Below are 16,762 nucleotides of genomic sequence, written 5' to 3'. Positions count from 1 at the left end.
AAGAGCACTGACTGTTCTTCCAGAGGTCCTGAGTTCAAATCCCAGCAACCACATGGTGGCTCACAACCATCTGTAACAGAATCTGATGCCCTCTTCTGGTGTATCTGAAGACAGCTACAGTGTACTTATATGTAGTAAATAAATAAATCTTTAAAGAAAAAAAAAAAAGTAGAGTACAGACCTAAACAGAATTATCAACAGAAGAATCTCAAATGGCTGAGAAACAAAGAAATGTCCAACATCCTTAGCTATCAGAGAAATACAAATAAAAACAACTCTGATACTCCATCTCATGCCTGTCAGAATGGGTAAGATAAAAACACAAGTGGCAGCCCGCGCTGGCGAGGTTGTAGGACAAGGGGAACACTCCTCCTTTGCTAGTGGAAGCATAAACTTATATAGCCACTTTGAAAATCAATATGGCAGTTCCCTTGAAAACTGGGAATTGACCTGCTCCAAGACCCAGCTATACTATTCTTTGGCATATTCCCAAAGCACACTCCATACTACCACAAAGACACTTCTCAACTATGTTCATAGCAGCTTTATTTGTAATAGCCAGAAGCTGGAAATAATCTAGATGTTCTCCACCTGAAGAGTGGATAAAGAAAATGTGGTGCATTTACACATTGAACTATTACTCAGCTGCAAAAAACAACATCATCATGAAATCTGCAGCAAAGTGGGTGGAATTAGAAAAGCTCATCCTGAGTGAGGTAATCTAAACCCAGAAAGAGAAACATGGTATATACCCACTTATAAGTGGATCCTTAACCTTAAAGTAAAGGATAACCAGGCTACAATCCACAGAGGCAGAGAGGCTAGGTAACAAGGAGGACTCAAGAGGAAGGGGTGGAGGGGATGCATGAATGTCACTGTAAAGGGGAGCTAGAATAGACATCTCAGGTGGCTGGGGGTTGGAGGAATCATGATTGGAGAAAGGGGATGGGAACAGGAGGGATCAGGTGGCAGAAGGAAAGAGGGAGAGAGTACTGGGAAAGGAAATCAGGAGAGGAGGCATTTCTGGGACAAGCTAGAAATCTAAGATAACAGAAACTGCCAGGAATCTAGGAGGGTGAGCTAAGACTCCTAGCAATGGGGATATTGAGCCTGAACTGGTCATCTCCTGTAACTAGGTAAAACTTCCAATGGAGGAATTAGAACACCAATCCAGCCACAAAACCTTTAACCTACAATTTGTCCTGCCTACAAGATGTGCTTGGGTAAATATGGCACAGAACATATGGAAGTGGCCAACTGGTCTATCTTGAGACCCATGCCATGAGAGGTAACCCACCCAACACTACTTGGAAGGACATGACCCAGACGTTGGATAGCCCAGAGACCTAGGACCTAGGATAGAACCAATCATGACTGGCAAAAAAGGAAAAAAAAAAAAGTCAATGAAATGATTCTAATGATATTCTGCTATATTCATAGATTGATGCCTAGCATAACTGTCATCAGAGAGGCTTCATCCAGCAACTGATGGAAAAAGAGGCAGAGACCCATAGCCAAACACTAGGAGGAGCTTGGGGAATCCTGTGGAAGAGAGAGAGGAATGATTGTAGGAGCCAGAAGAGTCCAGGATACCACAAGAAAACCTACAGAATCTACTAACCTGGGCTCACAGGTGCTCACAGAAGCTGACACAAGCTTACGGAGACTGAACTGCAAACCAAGGAGCCTATATAAGACTGACCAAGGCCCTCTACATATATCTAATAGTTGTGTAGCTTGGTCTTCTTGTGGGACTCCTAATAGTGGGAGCAGGAGTTATCTCTCACTCTGTTGCCTGCCTGCCTTTGGGACCCTTTCCTCCTACTGGACTGGCACGCCCAGCCTTAATAAAAGAGGGTTGCCTAGACTCATGCAACTTGGTATATTTGAGATTGAGATCCATGGAGCCCTGCCCTTTGCTGAGGAAAGGGAGGGGAATGGATGGATGGGTCGAGGGGGAAGGAGAGGTTGAAGGGAGGAACTGGAAGGAGAGGAGGGAGGGAAACTGCAGTGGGTTGTAAAAGTAAGTTTAAAAAAAAGAAGCAGCAGATGTGATTACCTACCTGAAGCCTTGCCAGTTGTGCAGTACGGGCTACTATTTTATTGTATGGCTCAACAATTTTTGATTTCATCCTAAGACCAAAAAAGTAAACAAGAGTGAGAATAAAATCAATTTCAAAGCATCAGTGAGAGACTGGAGATGGCTCAGTGTCTAAGAATGTTTGCTGTATAAGGATGAAGATCTGACTTCAGAACCCAGCACCTATATAGAATGCTGGGAGGGGTTGGGATTTAGCTCAGTGGTAGAGCACTTGCCTAGCAAGCACAAGGCCCTGGGTTCGGTCCCCAGCTCCGAAAAAAAAAATAAAAAAAAATGCTGGGATGGCTATGCTTAAACCTGTATCCTCATGCCACACAAAGGGAAGACAGGAGGATTGCTAGGGCTAGCTGACCAGCATCCTCATTCCAAGTTTGAGAGCCTTGTTCTCAAGGGAATAGGTAGAGAGTGATACAGGACATCTGACGTCGACCTTTGACCTCTATGCACACACCCACACACATATACTCCAGGTGCCACATGCACACTTATATACTACATTCAAACACAAATAATCTTAAAACACATACATACATATAGATAGATATAGATATACACACACATATACATATAATGGCTAGAAATAGTTTTATCTTATATATTTATAAAGTCAACAATAGTACCTATCAACAGCACCCTGTAAAGCTCCAATTCTCGTCTGCATCATCTGAAGAACACCTAGGAAAGACAACAACTCTTATAGGCTTTATGAATTTGCAAGATTTACACTGGACCAAAAAAAAAAAATCAAGCACAAAAATTTACATAAATATAATCTTAATGTTTTTCTATCATTGAGGCAAGCAATCAATATAACTTCCATGTTCAGTTACAAAAGCCGACAACTAGCCTCTATGCTCCAATCTCTGATATCCAGCCCATGACAGAAGCCCAAAGGGAAACTAGGTATGCCTACTCCCTGCCTACAGATTCCTCCTTTGCACGGTGAAGAAGCTTCAGAACTAGACAGTGCTGAGGGCTGCACAAGATGGATATGCACTGGGCACTGCTCAATTAGACTCTTGATGCTTGTTTACATTTTAAACTGTATGGAAAATTAATGTTAGACATATTTGCTACAATTATTTTTTTAAAATCATTAGGTGACATTTAAAAGTTCAAATTGAATTCTTGCTTGGAACCCTTCCATAGTACCCTTTTCGCTCCTGTGTTAAAGCTACAGCCCAGCTCGTGTCCTTGAGGCCGTGGAATCCAGGCCTCCCACTGTCCCTCTAGTCAATGTCTCTCTCAAGCCTTCACTTCAGTCACCTTTTCACCTACATCCTTTCAAGGACTTCTTCAATGCCAACGTTGAAATGCTACCTTTTCCATGAAAATGGACTTAACTTACATATACATATATAAAGGGGGTGAAAAGATCGTCATTGTATCTTCCTATGTAGACACACAACCTCCAGCCCTAAATCCTCTCCTGTCAAATGTACTATGTCAAAGGTGATTTCCACAACGTCCCACACCTGCCGGGTCATAGTCCTGTGCAATCTGCCTCATCCCAATAACTCACATCCAGCTTAGCAGACCAACTTCAAAGAACCACTGTGGTGCCTCTTCTCAGCCCTTCCACACCTTGATGAATCCTCTCAGGTCTGCTTCAGTTTTACTCCCATCAACTGTTTTTCTATCCACCATACTAACTGAAGGCACCACCAACCTCACTACCCTACCAGTGCTGTCACCTGTAGAGCTAGCAGGGAAAACTACTTACAATGCTAACCTTGTCATACAACACTCTGATTTGAACTCTATAATGGTTTACTCCTACATTCAAAATAAAATTAGAGCAAATCCTTCTGTCATTCTCTCCCTCGTTCACTACAGTCATTCATAGAAGTCATGAGGCCTTGCTTCTAGCCCTGAGACACATCAAGTTAATGTCTGCTCCACTGTTCCTAAGCTTTCAACAGTTTCTCTCCATCTTCACAGGGCAGTTCCTTCTTACCCTTCAGATTTCAGCTCAAAATACTATCTTTTCAGAAAGACTTCTCTGACCATTAAAAGTAACAGGGTTCCCCACCCCCTACAATTCTTTTACTTAATGGGTTTTCTTTGTAGGACTTTAAAATGTCTGATTTTCTATTTGTACATTTTTTAATTAACTTCACCATCTGAAATAAACATTGTTTCCTAAGGACAGTGGTTTTTGTCTATTACTTATATATATCCAGCATCAAACAAGTACTCAATTGCCCTTTAATTAACTAAATGAACTACTGAATTTATTCCCCTTTAAAATGGGTCAAATAACTGTACCTCCAAACTACTTACAAATTTTTTCAAATATAGGAGAAAGATGATGAAGTTATGATTAATGATTAAATTTTCTTAGTAGACTTTTCAGCATCTCAAAAAACATTCTAATTGAGTGTTTTGAAATACATCCTATGCTAGTGTGTGTGTGCGTGTGCGTGTGTGTGTGTGTGTGTGTGTGTGTGTGTGTGTGTAGATATATGCATAAATGGGCATAGATATAAGGGCTTCACAATGAAGGGGTTAAACCCAGGGTGTCACACATTAGATAATCTGTTTACCACTGAACCAGTCCTAATTTACCTGTTTACCATTACCAGTGCTAATGGTGTTTTCAATACTGTAACCCTTAAAAAGAATTGAGAGGGTGATGGCCCTTCCCTGGGGCCTCAACTCTCTACAAGATTAGGTATTTCCTCTCTCACTGAGGCCAGATAAGGTAGCTGTCTGCTACATATGTGCGAGGGGCCTTGGACCAGTCCATGTATGCTCTTCAGTTGGTGGCTTAGTCTCTGAGAGCTTCTAAGGGTCCGAGTTAAGTTGACTCTGTTGGTCTTCCTATAGGGTTGCCACCCCGTTCAATTTCCTCAGTCTGTCTCCTAACTCTTCTGTAGAGTCCCCGACCTCAGTACAATGGTTGGCTGTATTTGCATCTGTCTTAGTCAGCTGTTGGTAGACCATGCTAGGCTCCTGTCTACAAGCACATCATAGCATCACATTACATGGAGCTCAGGAGTCTTGTGGAAGAGTTGGAGTGGGGAGGGGGTGGAGTGGGAATTATGGGACTGGAAGGGGATAGGGACTCTACAAGAAGACCAGCAGAGTAAACTAACCTTCAGCCTTGGGGGGCTCTCAGAAACTGAACCACCAATGAAAAAGGAAGCATGGACTTGACCTAGGTCTCCCACATATATGGAACAGATGTACAGTCTGGTCTTCGTGTGGGTCCCCAGCAACTAGAGCCAGGGTGGAGTGAGGGGCTATCCATGACTTTGTTGCCTGCCTGTTCACCCAACTGGGCTGTCTTGTCTGGCCTCAGTGCCTAGTCCTGCAGTGACTTGATGTGCCAGTGTGGGTTGATACCCAGGGGAGCCTCCCCATTCTCAGAGTTGATAGGGAGTGGGGAAGGGAGATGGGCTGTGTGAGGGGCAGACCAGCAGGAGGCAAGGGCTGCAATCTAGATATAAAATGAATGAATGAAAAAATAAATAAATAAATAAATAAATAGAAAAAAATGAATTCTGAGAAAAGAACTAAAGAGATAGCTCAGCCTTTAAAGGCTAAGACTCACAATCAGAAGAAAAGTATCCTGGGAAAAGCAAGCACTTTATAAAAATATACACATAGGAAAGCCATAATGAGGCTGAGTGTGATAGCCCACTCCTTGAATCCCAGCACTCTGGAGACAGAGGCAAGTGGATCTCTGTGAGTTTGAAGTAAGCTCAGTCTACACAATGAGTTTCTGGGCAGCCTCAAAAAATTAATGAGATTAAAAAAATTTAAATGATTAAAGACATAATGAGAAGTATTCTATTATAATGACAAGCCTAATCAATGTACTATGTCATTTCACAAGTCAAAACTATATTATTTATTTTCAAAACTACCATTAAAATATTACTGTTCTTAGAAACTCATAAAAAAAATTAAGAGATTAAAATGTAATTTCCAACATTAGACCAGTACTTAAGGACTCTTAACTTCTTCAAGAAGCACAGGTTTTCAAGTTAACAATCAAACTATCATTTCCCAAAATACTAAATTCTTTCATAAGGTGCTTTATAAACCAGAGTTTCTGAAGTAAGCCCTTTTTTTTGACACATGAGAAATACTGTTAGAGTATCACATCGACATCATCATTTAACTCTCTCTGGATGTATGATTAATAGTAGTTATCCAAACACAAGTGTCTTGGTTGGTTTTGTCAATCTGACACGAGCTAGAGTTATGTGGGAAGACTGAATATGCCTTCATGCTGGCTGTATGAAGTCTGAAGGGCATTTTCTTGATTAATGCTTAGTGATCTCTGCCCACAGTGGATGGCACCATTCCTTGACAGGTGGTCCTGAGGTGTATAAGAAAGCAAATGGAGTGAGTCATGGAGAACAAGGTAAGCAGCTGAAACACAGTAACAGAACAGCTCCTCCATGGCTCCTGCCTCAGAACCTGCCTGAGTTCCTGTCCATCAGTGTCAGAGCAGGAATTGAGAATTCTTAGCTGAAATAAACCCTTCTTCTCAAATTACTTTTGGAGAAGGGAAGTAGAAACTGAAAAAGGCAAAGAAAGAGAAAGGGGGAGAGAGGACTACAAGCCGGCCATGAGTACATGGAGAGGGGAATGGGGAGAGAAGAGACAAGGGGGAAGAGGGGAGGAGAGCAAGATTAGAGAGCAAGAACTGGTCATGGTCTTTTATCACAGTAATAGAAAGTCTAACTGAGACAGCAAGCGATAATGAAAAACATAGTAGAAACATCTCATACTTATGAAATTATCAGGAAAAATGCAAAGTTCATAAATCATTTAGTCAAGCACGAGTCACGATGTGTTATTTGTCTACTATACTCCCACTGCTAAGAATATCAAAGAAAAAAATACATAAAAATTCACACCCACTTCCACTGCCTATTCTAACAAGGCTCTTTTTTTTGACTGTTTTAATTAACCAAGCTTATAGCAAGCCTACTTTAACCATTTCCTCAATCATTTAACCCTTAACACAATACCACTTGAGCACACACTAGTACATCTGTGGCACACATAGGAAAACTGAAGCACAGCAAAGGGAACTTTTCCAAGCAGGGATCTGAACAGGTAAGAAGTTTTAAGTGTTCCTGGAACATAGCCAGCCGCTTGTCTGTTTTCACATTACCTGTTGGTTGCTTTACATATTTCTGCAAGAGTTCGGTGTCTACAGCACAGTCTGTATGGCCAACAAAATCTAAAAGTACGTTCTAGCCAGCCCTCAAGCCCAAAAAGCCTGTGGGTCCCTGACCTGGCCCCAGCTAAGTGAGAGATAGTGAGACTATACCTTCCAAAGACTCAATCCCAGTTGCTTGTGCCAGTAAATCTTCATGTCTTGCAACAACCTGAAAAATTAAGGATGAAAAATCAGCAATTGCTCTGACTGACTATTTTGTCCACGCAGGGTAGAATCCAAGAGCTTCCTTGGTATATAAAGGGAAGAGATACTATACATACAAATGCATATGCACATGCAAGTCATGAGATTTGTTTGAGATGGGTTATGGCAGAAACATGTACAGTAAAAGTTCGGGTCAGAGCAAAAGGATACAGTGCTAACCCTGCCTCAGTATCTCTGGGGTGCAACAAATATATCATAGCCTAGGTAACATACAAACAAGAGACTCATTATCACAGTTCTGAAGGCTAAAAGTCCAAGATCAAGTACTAACAAACTCAGTATCCATTCATCACTAGTGACGATGTCCTGATATGGAGGAAGGAGGAACAATCTCCTTGGAGCTCTGCTACCTCTCCGACTATCACACTGGGAGTTGTTTCAGTATATGAACATAGGAATATATGAGGTTGTAGCTTATTTGGGGAGGTGCATGTCTGGTATACATGAGGTACTGGGTTCAATCCCCAGCAGTAAAAAAAATTCAAGTTGCAACATATGATCTAGGGAAAATACAAACTTGGGTCATGGCAGATTCTCCACTTCCCTAACTACATTAAGTAGAATTGTGCAAACTATGATAAAGCCATTGCTTTCCTCTGCTTGCCCTTTGAAGAACACTTTTGGAATCAAGCTTGTCTTTGTTCTTAGACTTCATTCAGCATCATCAAACCTATATCCTAGAAACTAAAGCTCTCAGCAGCTATCTAACCCCAGATAGCTCCCTGTGTCAACTTCCCTGTGTCACAAAAAATCCTTTTCCCTATGGAAGATTGACATTTTGGCAGAAATTAGGGGAATGTGGATAGATAAAACCCAAAGGGGGAGGCATGGAAAGAGCACATGTAAGAAATTCCTTGGTACATTAAGAAATCATGCAATGAGGCTAAAGAATTGGTTCAGATGTTGCTCTTACAGAAGACCCAGGTTCAATTCCCAGCATCCATATAGAGGCTAACAACTGTTTGTAACTCCAGGTCCACGGACACCAACACCTTCTTCAGGCCTCCACAGATACTAGGCACATAAATGGTACACATACATACAAAGCATGCGCACACATAAAATGAAGATAAATAAAATAAAAAGAAATCATGCAAATACTCATAATACTGTAGAAATCCTAATGTGTTGTTTTTTAACAAAATCTCAATTGTTCGATTTACCAATGAAGACTCAGGAGCCAGATGCTGGGGTAAAAAAACTGCTGGTTCAGAGAAAGCACTCTGCTAAGCAGAAAACAGCTGACCTTGCCCCTCAGCCAATGTCCCACCAAGAATCTCCTCTCCCACACTGTCTCAAATAACCTCCTTCAAACTCAGTCTCTCCCTTCTACTTCCTGTCCATGTCTCTATCATTCATCCTCCTGATTCCCTCTTACTTTCTGGTTTTTTTTTCTTAATAATCCTACATTCACTTCCTGTCAGCTGGTTGCTTGCTCTGCCTCTTGACCTATGGTTGACTTTATTTAATCCTGTATACAATATTCAAGCAGAAAACTCTTAAAGGTGTGTGCTAGGACCGAGCTACACCATAATTCCTAAAAAAATAACACAATCTTGGGGTTTGCCGTGTGACAGCCAATACCAAAAATGATTCTGCATCCTCTCAAGAGTAGGAAGCTCTCCCCCTAGCCTGTGTACTAAAGTTCCTCCTCAGCAAAGACCCACTCATGGGTTCCTTCTCTTTGGCCTCTTCTGGAAAACACTGTCACTCCATAGCATTCAATAGCCTTCATTTTATATTATTTTAAATATAAAACTTGTTCTCTCTTCCCATCACAACCACCTCATACAAGTGTAACCTTTTCTTCATCTCTTATCTTCAAAGGCTCATTTATTTTAATACTTGGTCCAACCCTGTTGGTAGAGTTGTTTGGGAAGGAGGTGTGGTCTTGTTTGAGGAGGTGTGTCACTGTGGGGTAGGCTCTGAGGTTTCTAAAGCCACACAATTCCCAGCTAGCCCCCTCCCTGCCTGATGCCTGTACAGCAGATGTAAGCTCTAAGCTACTGCAGCACCAGCCTGCCTGTTGCCATGCTCCCTGCCATAGTGGTCATGGGCTCTCACCCTCTGAAACCACGGCCCCCAGGTTCGATCATCTCTGTTATAACCTCTGCGGGCTTTGTTTCGGCAATAGAAAAGTTGCATCACAAGACTAAATTTTCTCCACATTATTCATATGGTCATCAATGAATGCATTTCAACAAGAATAATGTTCTTTTAATTTTCTATTCTCCTTTATTTTTTGTGACAATTTGGGAAGGCTGAAAAGCTAAAACTTACCCCTTTCATATACTTCCTTGCTGCCAATCAGATGACTTTTCAATAGATGCAGAAGATAAAAGGTAAAAGCTACCTTCCTATTTGTTTCAGCTAGTGAGCAGTGACCTAAGATGTACAGACAGCGGAGGAAACCGTACTGACTGTCCAGTGTTTAGTCACAGCATCTAGAATCAAACTCTTAGCAGTGACAAGGAGACAGCACTCCGTCCTACAACCACGATGCTTTCTTCAGCTCAACAGCTTTCTGTTCACCTACAACTCCACAAACAACCACTTGTTAGGGCCTCTCTCTCAATACCTACAGTCAAGTCTAGTTCCTGTGTTAAGGCCTAATGGATGACAAGTAATGAGTCTTTTGGAGTTTAATCATGTCACTGATGTTTCCATTATTTTAATCACATTCTTTCATTCTTTTATTTGATGAACATTATCCAAATTTTGCTTCTAAAAAATTGTAACAGGTTCAGCTCTCACACTAGAACTCAGAGACTTTGACCTCACTTATCTATAAATAGACAGACTGACAGATCGGCAGATAGATAAAATTTGTCCTTCTAAGGAGTGTTAATTTTAAATTCTCATCAATTCCTACAACTGAGGTACTGCATGAAAGAAGAAAAATACCAAGTGTAAAAGGGAGACAAAATCTTGAGAACCTATCCCCTGAAACTCTATGCAGAATTTAAGCATAACTTCCCCTGTACCTGCAAAACACCTGTACCATTCTATGTAAAAACAGGCTTCATCTGACAGTTACTCCTGTCTTTATCTATCACTAATCCCAGAGTCTGTGGAGAACCAAGGAATGTGTTTTCATTTCTCTATCTGATAGCCTAACACAAAGCCTGGCATTAACTGTCTTCTAAATACTTGTGTTCTAAACGAGTAATGAGAATTTTAAGGTTGAAGTCACCTTAAAAGTCACCACAATTCTTCTAAGTTAATTTTTCACTAAGAAAGAAACTAAGCACAAAACGTTAAATGAGTGAGTCTCATGCTATAACAAATCTGGACTTAACTGTAAAGAGTTCACTTATTTACAAATTTTTTCGTTCATCTAAGTGTCTCTTCAATAACTATTCAGACAAAAAGCAATATAGGCTCTCTCTTACTCTCTTGCTCTCTCCTCTTGCCCCTGCTCCACCTCTCTCCCCATTTTCCTCCCCCTCTCTCCATGTGCTCATGGCTGGCTGGCCCCTACTCCTCTGTCTCTCTGTCTCTCTCTGTCTCTCTGTCTCTCTCTGTCCCTCTGTCTCTCTCCCCCCGTCCTTCCCTTCCTCCCTTCTCCCTCCCTCCCCCCCCGCCTTTCTCTGTCCTACTGCCCTCTCTCAAACCCCCTCCCCATGTCCTGAATAAACTCTATTCTATACTTTAAGAAAAAGCAATATAGAAGTATATTGGGACTGGGATTAAACTCAGTTGGTAGGGTGCTTGCCTGGCATGTGTAAGTAGCTATGCTCAATCCCCAGTGCTATAACAAACAAGCCAATAAAGAAGTAGGCCATAGAACAATCCCACAAAAGTCACCCATTATAAAAGGAGAGACCTTTAAGTTTATCTACTGCAATTTCTTCTTAGTCACTATTTTTTAAAGACAGGAAGTGATAAGAAAGTCAATTATAACTTCACACTTAAGGTTGGCCTCATCTCCTAATGCTTATATGTGCTCTACTTATTACAACACATACCCTCTTTCTATAATTTCAGCAAATATTACATTTTATATTTAATAAAATGGAAACACTGACCGTGCCACATCCCAATTTTCCTTATTCGAACTTTTCTACTACCACAACTCCATTTTCTGTTATCATTATCAAAGGTGTCCTATTTTTCCTTCCTGAAAACATTTACTTTAAAAACATTCAGGTAATAAACAGAAAGAATAAATGATTCCAGAAAGGTAAGTCAACTTGTTTTCAACTAATAAAAAGTAGCTCACAGAAAACTTACAAAGACGTAATTAAGAGATGCTGGTAAGTTACGCATCTGTTTATGGAAATGAACATTTAGTTTTAACAATGATGTGGTGACAAAAATGGCAAACTGTCACCTGCAGCTGAAGAACCGTTTTGTCCCAGAAGACTGTTACCTGTAGGTGTAGCTCTTTATCCAGCTGACTGATCCCTTGGGCAAGCTTTGCCAGTTGCTCAGCAATTACAGCTTGATGAATAGATTGTGAAGTGTAAGTTTTTACATCAAAGTCTTCACTCAAAAATTCACGGTAGCAGTCTAGAAAAAAGACAAAGGGAAGCTCACCAACTTGGTGACACTGGGTATCAAACAGCAGGTCAGTTCTGGTCATAATTAGCATGTTTCGAGACCTATGCACTAGGCAATGTTGTAGATGCTTCCTAGAACATCGGAAATGAACTGGAGCAGGTTGCAGAACAGAAGTGATAATACTCACAAGAGCGTACTATGCTCCAGTTACTGGCTCCTTCAATCCCCACAGTCCTGATGTGTGGGGAAACTATTATTTCCCCCATGTCATGGGTGCAAATCAGGCACGCACTGTTTCCAATGTCACTGTCTGGAATTCTAGTACAGAAAGCATAGCTGCTGTGGCCAGGCTCTGAACCACTCTGCTATGTTTGTTTAGTTTTGTTTTGTGTGGGTTTGATTTGGGTTTGGTTTGAGTTGAGTTGAGGGTTGGGGTTGGGCTAGGGTTGGGATAGGTTGAGGTTTTCGAGACATGGTTTCTCTATATAGCCCTGGCTGTCCTGGAACTCAAGACCAGGATAGCCTTGAACTCAAGGATCCACCTGCCTCTGCCTCCTGAGTGCTGGCGTTAAAGCTGTGTTTCCAAATAATTACTTTTAAAGGGAATCACAAGGAGGAAAAACACTGAATAAAAGATTAAAATTGCAACTATCAACTCTAACCTTTTTTCCAAGAAAATAAGATTATTGTTTGAACAATGCTTAAGAAAAACTGAGTACTGATAACATGTATTACCTCAGGTATGTCTAAATCAGTGCAAAAATAGTTATAGATTTTATAACAGGAATCTAAATTTTTAATAAATTTTTATCTAAATATGAATCTAAATTTTGAATAGAAATAGGCAAACACTAACTTATAGATAGTATTGAAATTTAAGACTGAAAGGTAAAACGGATAGAGAAGATGTGTTCAAATATAATGGAAAAAGAAATCATGATGTATATATAAGGAATATATATATAAGGAATCCATAAATCCTTAAATAAAAAGATAATGAGAAAAATGAAATGCTAGAAAAGAAATACACAGAACCTGCTTAAAGCAGGAGCTATAGGGGTTGGGGATTTAGCTCAGTGGTAGAGCGCTTGCCTAGCAAGCGCAAGGCCCTGGGTTCGGGTCCTCAGCTCGAAAAAAAAAAAAAAAAAAAAAAAGCAGGAGCTATACACTCCTAACCATATATTGACCTTGCATATACTCATTACAATACATGTTCCACCAAGGGAAGACATTTGTTTTAATGCCATCTCTCTAGAGCCTGAACAAGGTCAGACAATGGCAGGTACTCAATCCTAATCAAATGAATTAATCTGTCATCTAAAAGTATCACAGTGCTAAGAGCAAAACAGTTTTAACTATTCTCACATTCAAACTATTCTTAAACTAAAGTAATAAAATATTACTACTTTGACCCTATTCTGAATATTACATATTCTTCCAGTTTGTCAAGTTTTTCTCAGAATTAAGAATTCTCCCAGAAAATATAAGTCGCTTCACTCAGGTTAACCAACAGCAAATGCCAAAATGACATACTTTGACAAGGGTAATAATAAGTCTAGTAAAAAAAAGACAACAGAATTATGCATTAGGCAGAAAATTTAAAAGAAAGACAGATGAAATTTCAAAGGAGGGCTGGAGGGCAGGTTGATAAAAGGCCTGTAAGACATGCAAAATATTCAACATGTATGCTATTTAGCGTGTTCTAAAGCCAAACAAGGGCAGTTTGAGTTCTACAACAATGATTCTAAATCCCTGAAAAGGAATTTGTTACACAGCAATATGTTAGTATCTAGTAGCTTTTAACAGCCAACTGTGACATTTTCAGGAATTCTCTGAGCCAGTTGGCTGTGGGTTTGGATGCCTTTCAACCATCCATGGTAGGGGTGTTTACACCACAGAATGCACAAATACTAACAAAAGCAGGCCTTGTCTTACTTTCCAAGAAAGCTGGTTTACCAACACATCTTCCCATGGAGAGAATCAGAGGGCAGAAAAGCCCAGTACTGTGCTAACACCCAAGTAACAGAATGAAGGTACAGGTAGGACAGCGTCACTCAGGAATGTCAAGCAAGTGATGTACTTGGCCAATATCTGAACATGATAATGAGTAGAACTTGATAGGTTAATAAGGTAGAATAAACCAAAGAAAACTCCCAAGTTTCGATAATTAATGGACTGTTCTTTATCTGATATAAGGAATTCAGTTTTGCATGAAGTATACAAAGATGAGAAACAAACCCCTGCCTCCAAGGGCCTGGCACAAAGGGTCTGCACTCATTTAACAAACTACCAACCGTGAGGAGCAACACAATCAGAAAAAAGACTCAAGAATAGGAAGAAACTTGTTTAATGTTTAATTAAATGTTTGTTTAATGTTTTCATAGAATATGTACTAGTTGTTCATGTTGTTCACTACCAAGATGGGAATTCCAGTGCCTGGCTAAAAATATAGTTCTATAATTCAGAAGAGAAGGATGAATTTGTCTTAGTTTGTTTTTCTGTTGTAATAAAAACAATGACCCTTGTAGAAGAAAAAGTTTATTTTAGCTTACAGGTTCTAGTCTATCGTTAGGAAAGCAAAGGTATTATGAGATCTAGAGTTATGTTTTATGTTTAAATTATTGTGCCTAAGAGTTTCATAAAACATAAATGCCTCTAACCTGTAAGCCCTTTGCCCGAGGACAGAAACTTCCTGAGAAACCTCTTGGAGACTGCTGTTCATATACGACAAGCCTTAAGTTTTAGCTCTCCTAAACAAGTTTGTTTGACTCAACTGCACCAGATGTATTTGATCACCTGTAGCCAGGAGATAAATAGGCAGGAAATATGGCCGAATGTATGCTTGCCCCTGATTAGATGTAGACAGAAATTACTTGTCCAGGAAGTACATCAAGATATATGCTTGCCCCTGATAGTACCTGGTCAAAAATGTTGTCTTATGAGTTTGCCTCTATAAGCCTCTGCAAAATGTGACTCATTGACATTTTCTGGGAACCCCAGAATAGACTTGACCAGAGTGCCATCATCCTAGCCAGTATTTAATTAAAGCTTGCTTTATTTGGACAATCATGAATTTGGTTTTTTCTCTTTAAGATTCTCAGGTTTAACAGCAGAAACTCCAAAGAACTTCAGGGCAGGAACTGAGGCAGAAACCATGGAGGCTTTATCAGCTACCTTTCTTATTTAATGCTCACCACCCAGAGTGGGCTGGACCCTCCTGCATCAACTAGCAATTAGGAAAATGCCCCACAACCAGAGGCAAGATATTCAGAGTCCCACCTGGCACATGACCCGCCTGCCCTGGGAGCTTTTACCATGTGCACGTATGTGGTGAAGAGATGGGAGAGCAAGAGAAGCAGAACAGTTTGAGCACTCTGAAGAGAAGCAGAACTGGAAGCATGAGGGAGGTGAGGAACAGCCTGATGTGAATAGCCTAGGCTGCCACCTAAGGACATGGGGAAGCCTTAGTTTGTGCTGCTGCTAAGGGCATGTCTAGGTTTAGGGCCATACGACAGCAGGGGTCTGTGTCAATGTCCATGCCCATGTTACCACCAAAGGCCAGGTGCACATCCCTAGTCTGGGCTGCCGCTTGGGACGACATTGATCCAAGGGCTGAGCAGAGCTAGGCCAGACCCTCACTGGCTACAGCACTTAGGAGGACAGACCCCACACCTCACCTGGGAAGCACAACAAAGCTGGCTTTGGTGAGCAGTAAGAGGAGAGCTGGCCCCACTCCTTGGCAGCTACAGCACGGGGTTAGCTGGCCTAGACAATGCTAAGAGCTCACCCCAACTCAACTACCATCCAGGCCCAGATGCAGGGCTTTGTGTTGGCCCACACCAACATCTATAAACTGCTGGAGCTTATGAAGGGCCAGTCTGCTGGATCTCCATGACACAGGGCAACAACAGGATATCCAAGAGGAGTCCTAGTTAGGATCCAGAATAGAGTGTAGTAGAAGCCAAAGGCCCCAAACCAGACCAATGACTCCTTGCAATGACTATCTGCACGTGAAGAAGTGGACAAAAGGGTATTCTGTGGGACATATTGCAGCTTTCACAGCAAGATTCTTTGTGGGAGGGGTGGAGGGCAGATACAAAGAGATGGGGAAATGTATGGGACTGGGGTACATGATGTGAAGTTCACAAAGAATAAACAAAATATTCAAAGAAAATATATAGATCTGCTCAATCTAGACGCGCAGTTTGTATTCATATTAATTGAGTGGTGTTTTCTTTGCATGGGCCCCAAGGGTAGGTAGGTCAATAAGAGGGAAGCAACTTCTCACTAAAGTTCTCCCTTCCCAGCTTACTCTACTTTGTGTCAATGACCAAACAGAGATTAGATGATTTAGAAACATATTCTACAATGAAAAACAAAGACAAAAACAAAAGTGAATACAAGGCTTAGAACTCAGGAAGACACCAAAACCCGAGGGCGTTGGGTAAAGAAAATACTGAGGAGTGCTTAAGAGAAAAAGAAGCCAGAAAGAATGACTAAATCAAAAGAAATACCAGTTTAAAGGAAGTGGTAACTACAATCTCCCAACGATGCTACAATTGGCTATCAGATTGTTCAATGGTTGATATTCCAGAATAAATCACATAATTTTTCCTCTTTTGTGATATTTTTATGAGAAAAAAATCAGAAACTGTTCACAAATTTTCCAATTCTACATCTGTTCACTGAGCCTATCAATCCTATCCTATCCTCAACATAGGGAACTGGTTACTGAACAAAATGTTCATATT

At 40.8% G+C, this 16,762-nt stretch overlaps 1 protein-coding gene across 1 annotated transcript in view; it reads right to left on the bottom strand.

Moving 5' to 3' along the window:
- Cog5 (component of oligomeric golgi complex 5) overlaps positions 1 to 16,762 on the bottom strand; it is a 290,729-nt gene that overhangs the window by 271,999 nt on the left and 1,968 nt on the right. The window contains exons 2-5 of the mRNA XM_032907620.1: positions 11,881 to 12,020; positions 7,395 to 7,452; positions 2,722 to 2,776; positions 2,064 to 2,133 (exon numbers count right to left, since the gene is read on the bottom strand). Of these exons, the coding sequence (XP_032763511.1) occupies positions 2,064 to 2,133; positions 2,722 to 2,776; positions 7,395 to 7,452; positions 11,881 to 12,020 (323 nt within the window). The remainder of the gene's footprint in view (positions 1 to 2,063; positions 2,134 to 2,721; positions 2,777 to 7,394; positions 7,453 to 11,880; positions 12,021 to 16,762) is intronic.

This window comes from Rattus rattus, chromosome 7 (genome assembly GCF_011064425.1).
Source record: "Rattus rattus isolate New Zealand chromosome 7, Rrattus_CSIRO_v1, whole genome shotgun sequence".
NCBI lineage: Eukaryota > Metazoa > Chordata > Mammalia > Rodentia > Muridae > Rattus > Rattus rattus.
This window is presented reverse-complemented; position numbering and strand designations above follow the sequence as displayed.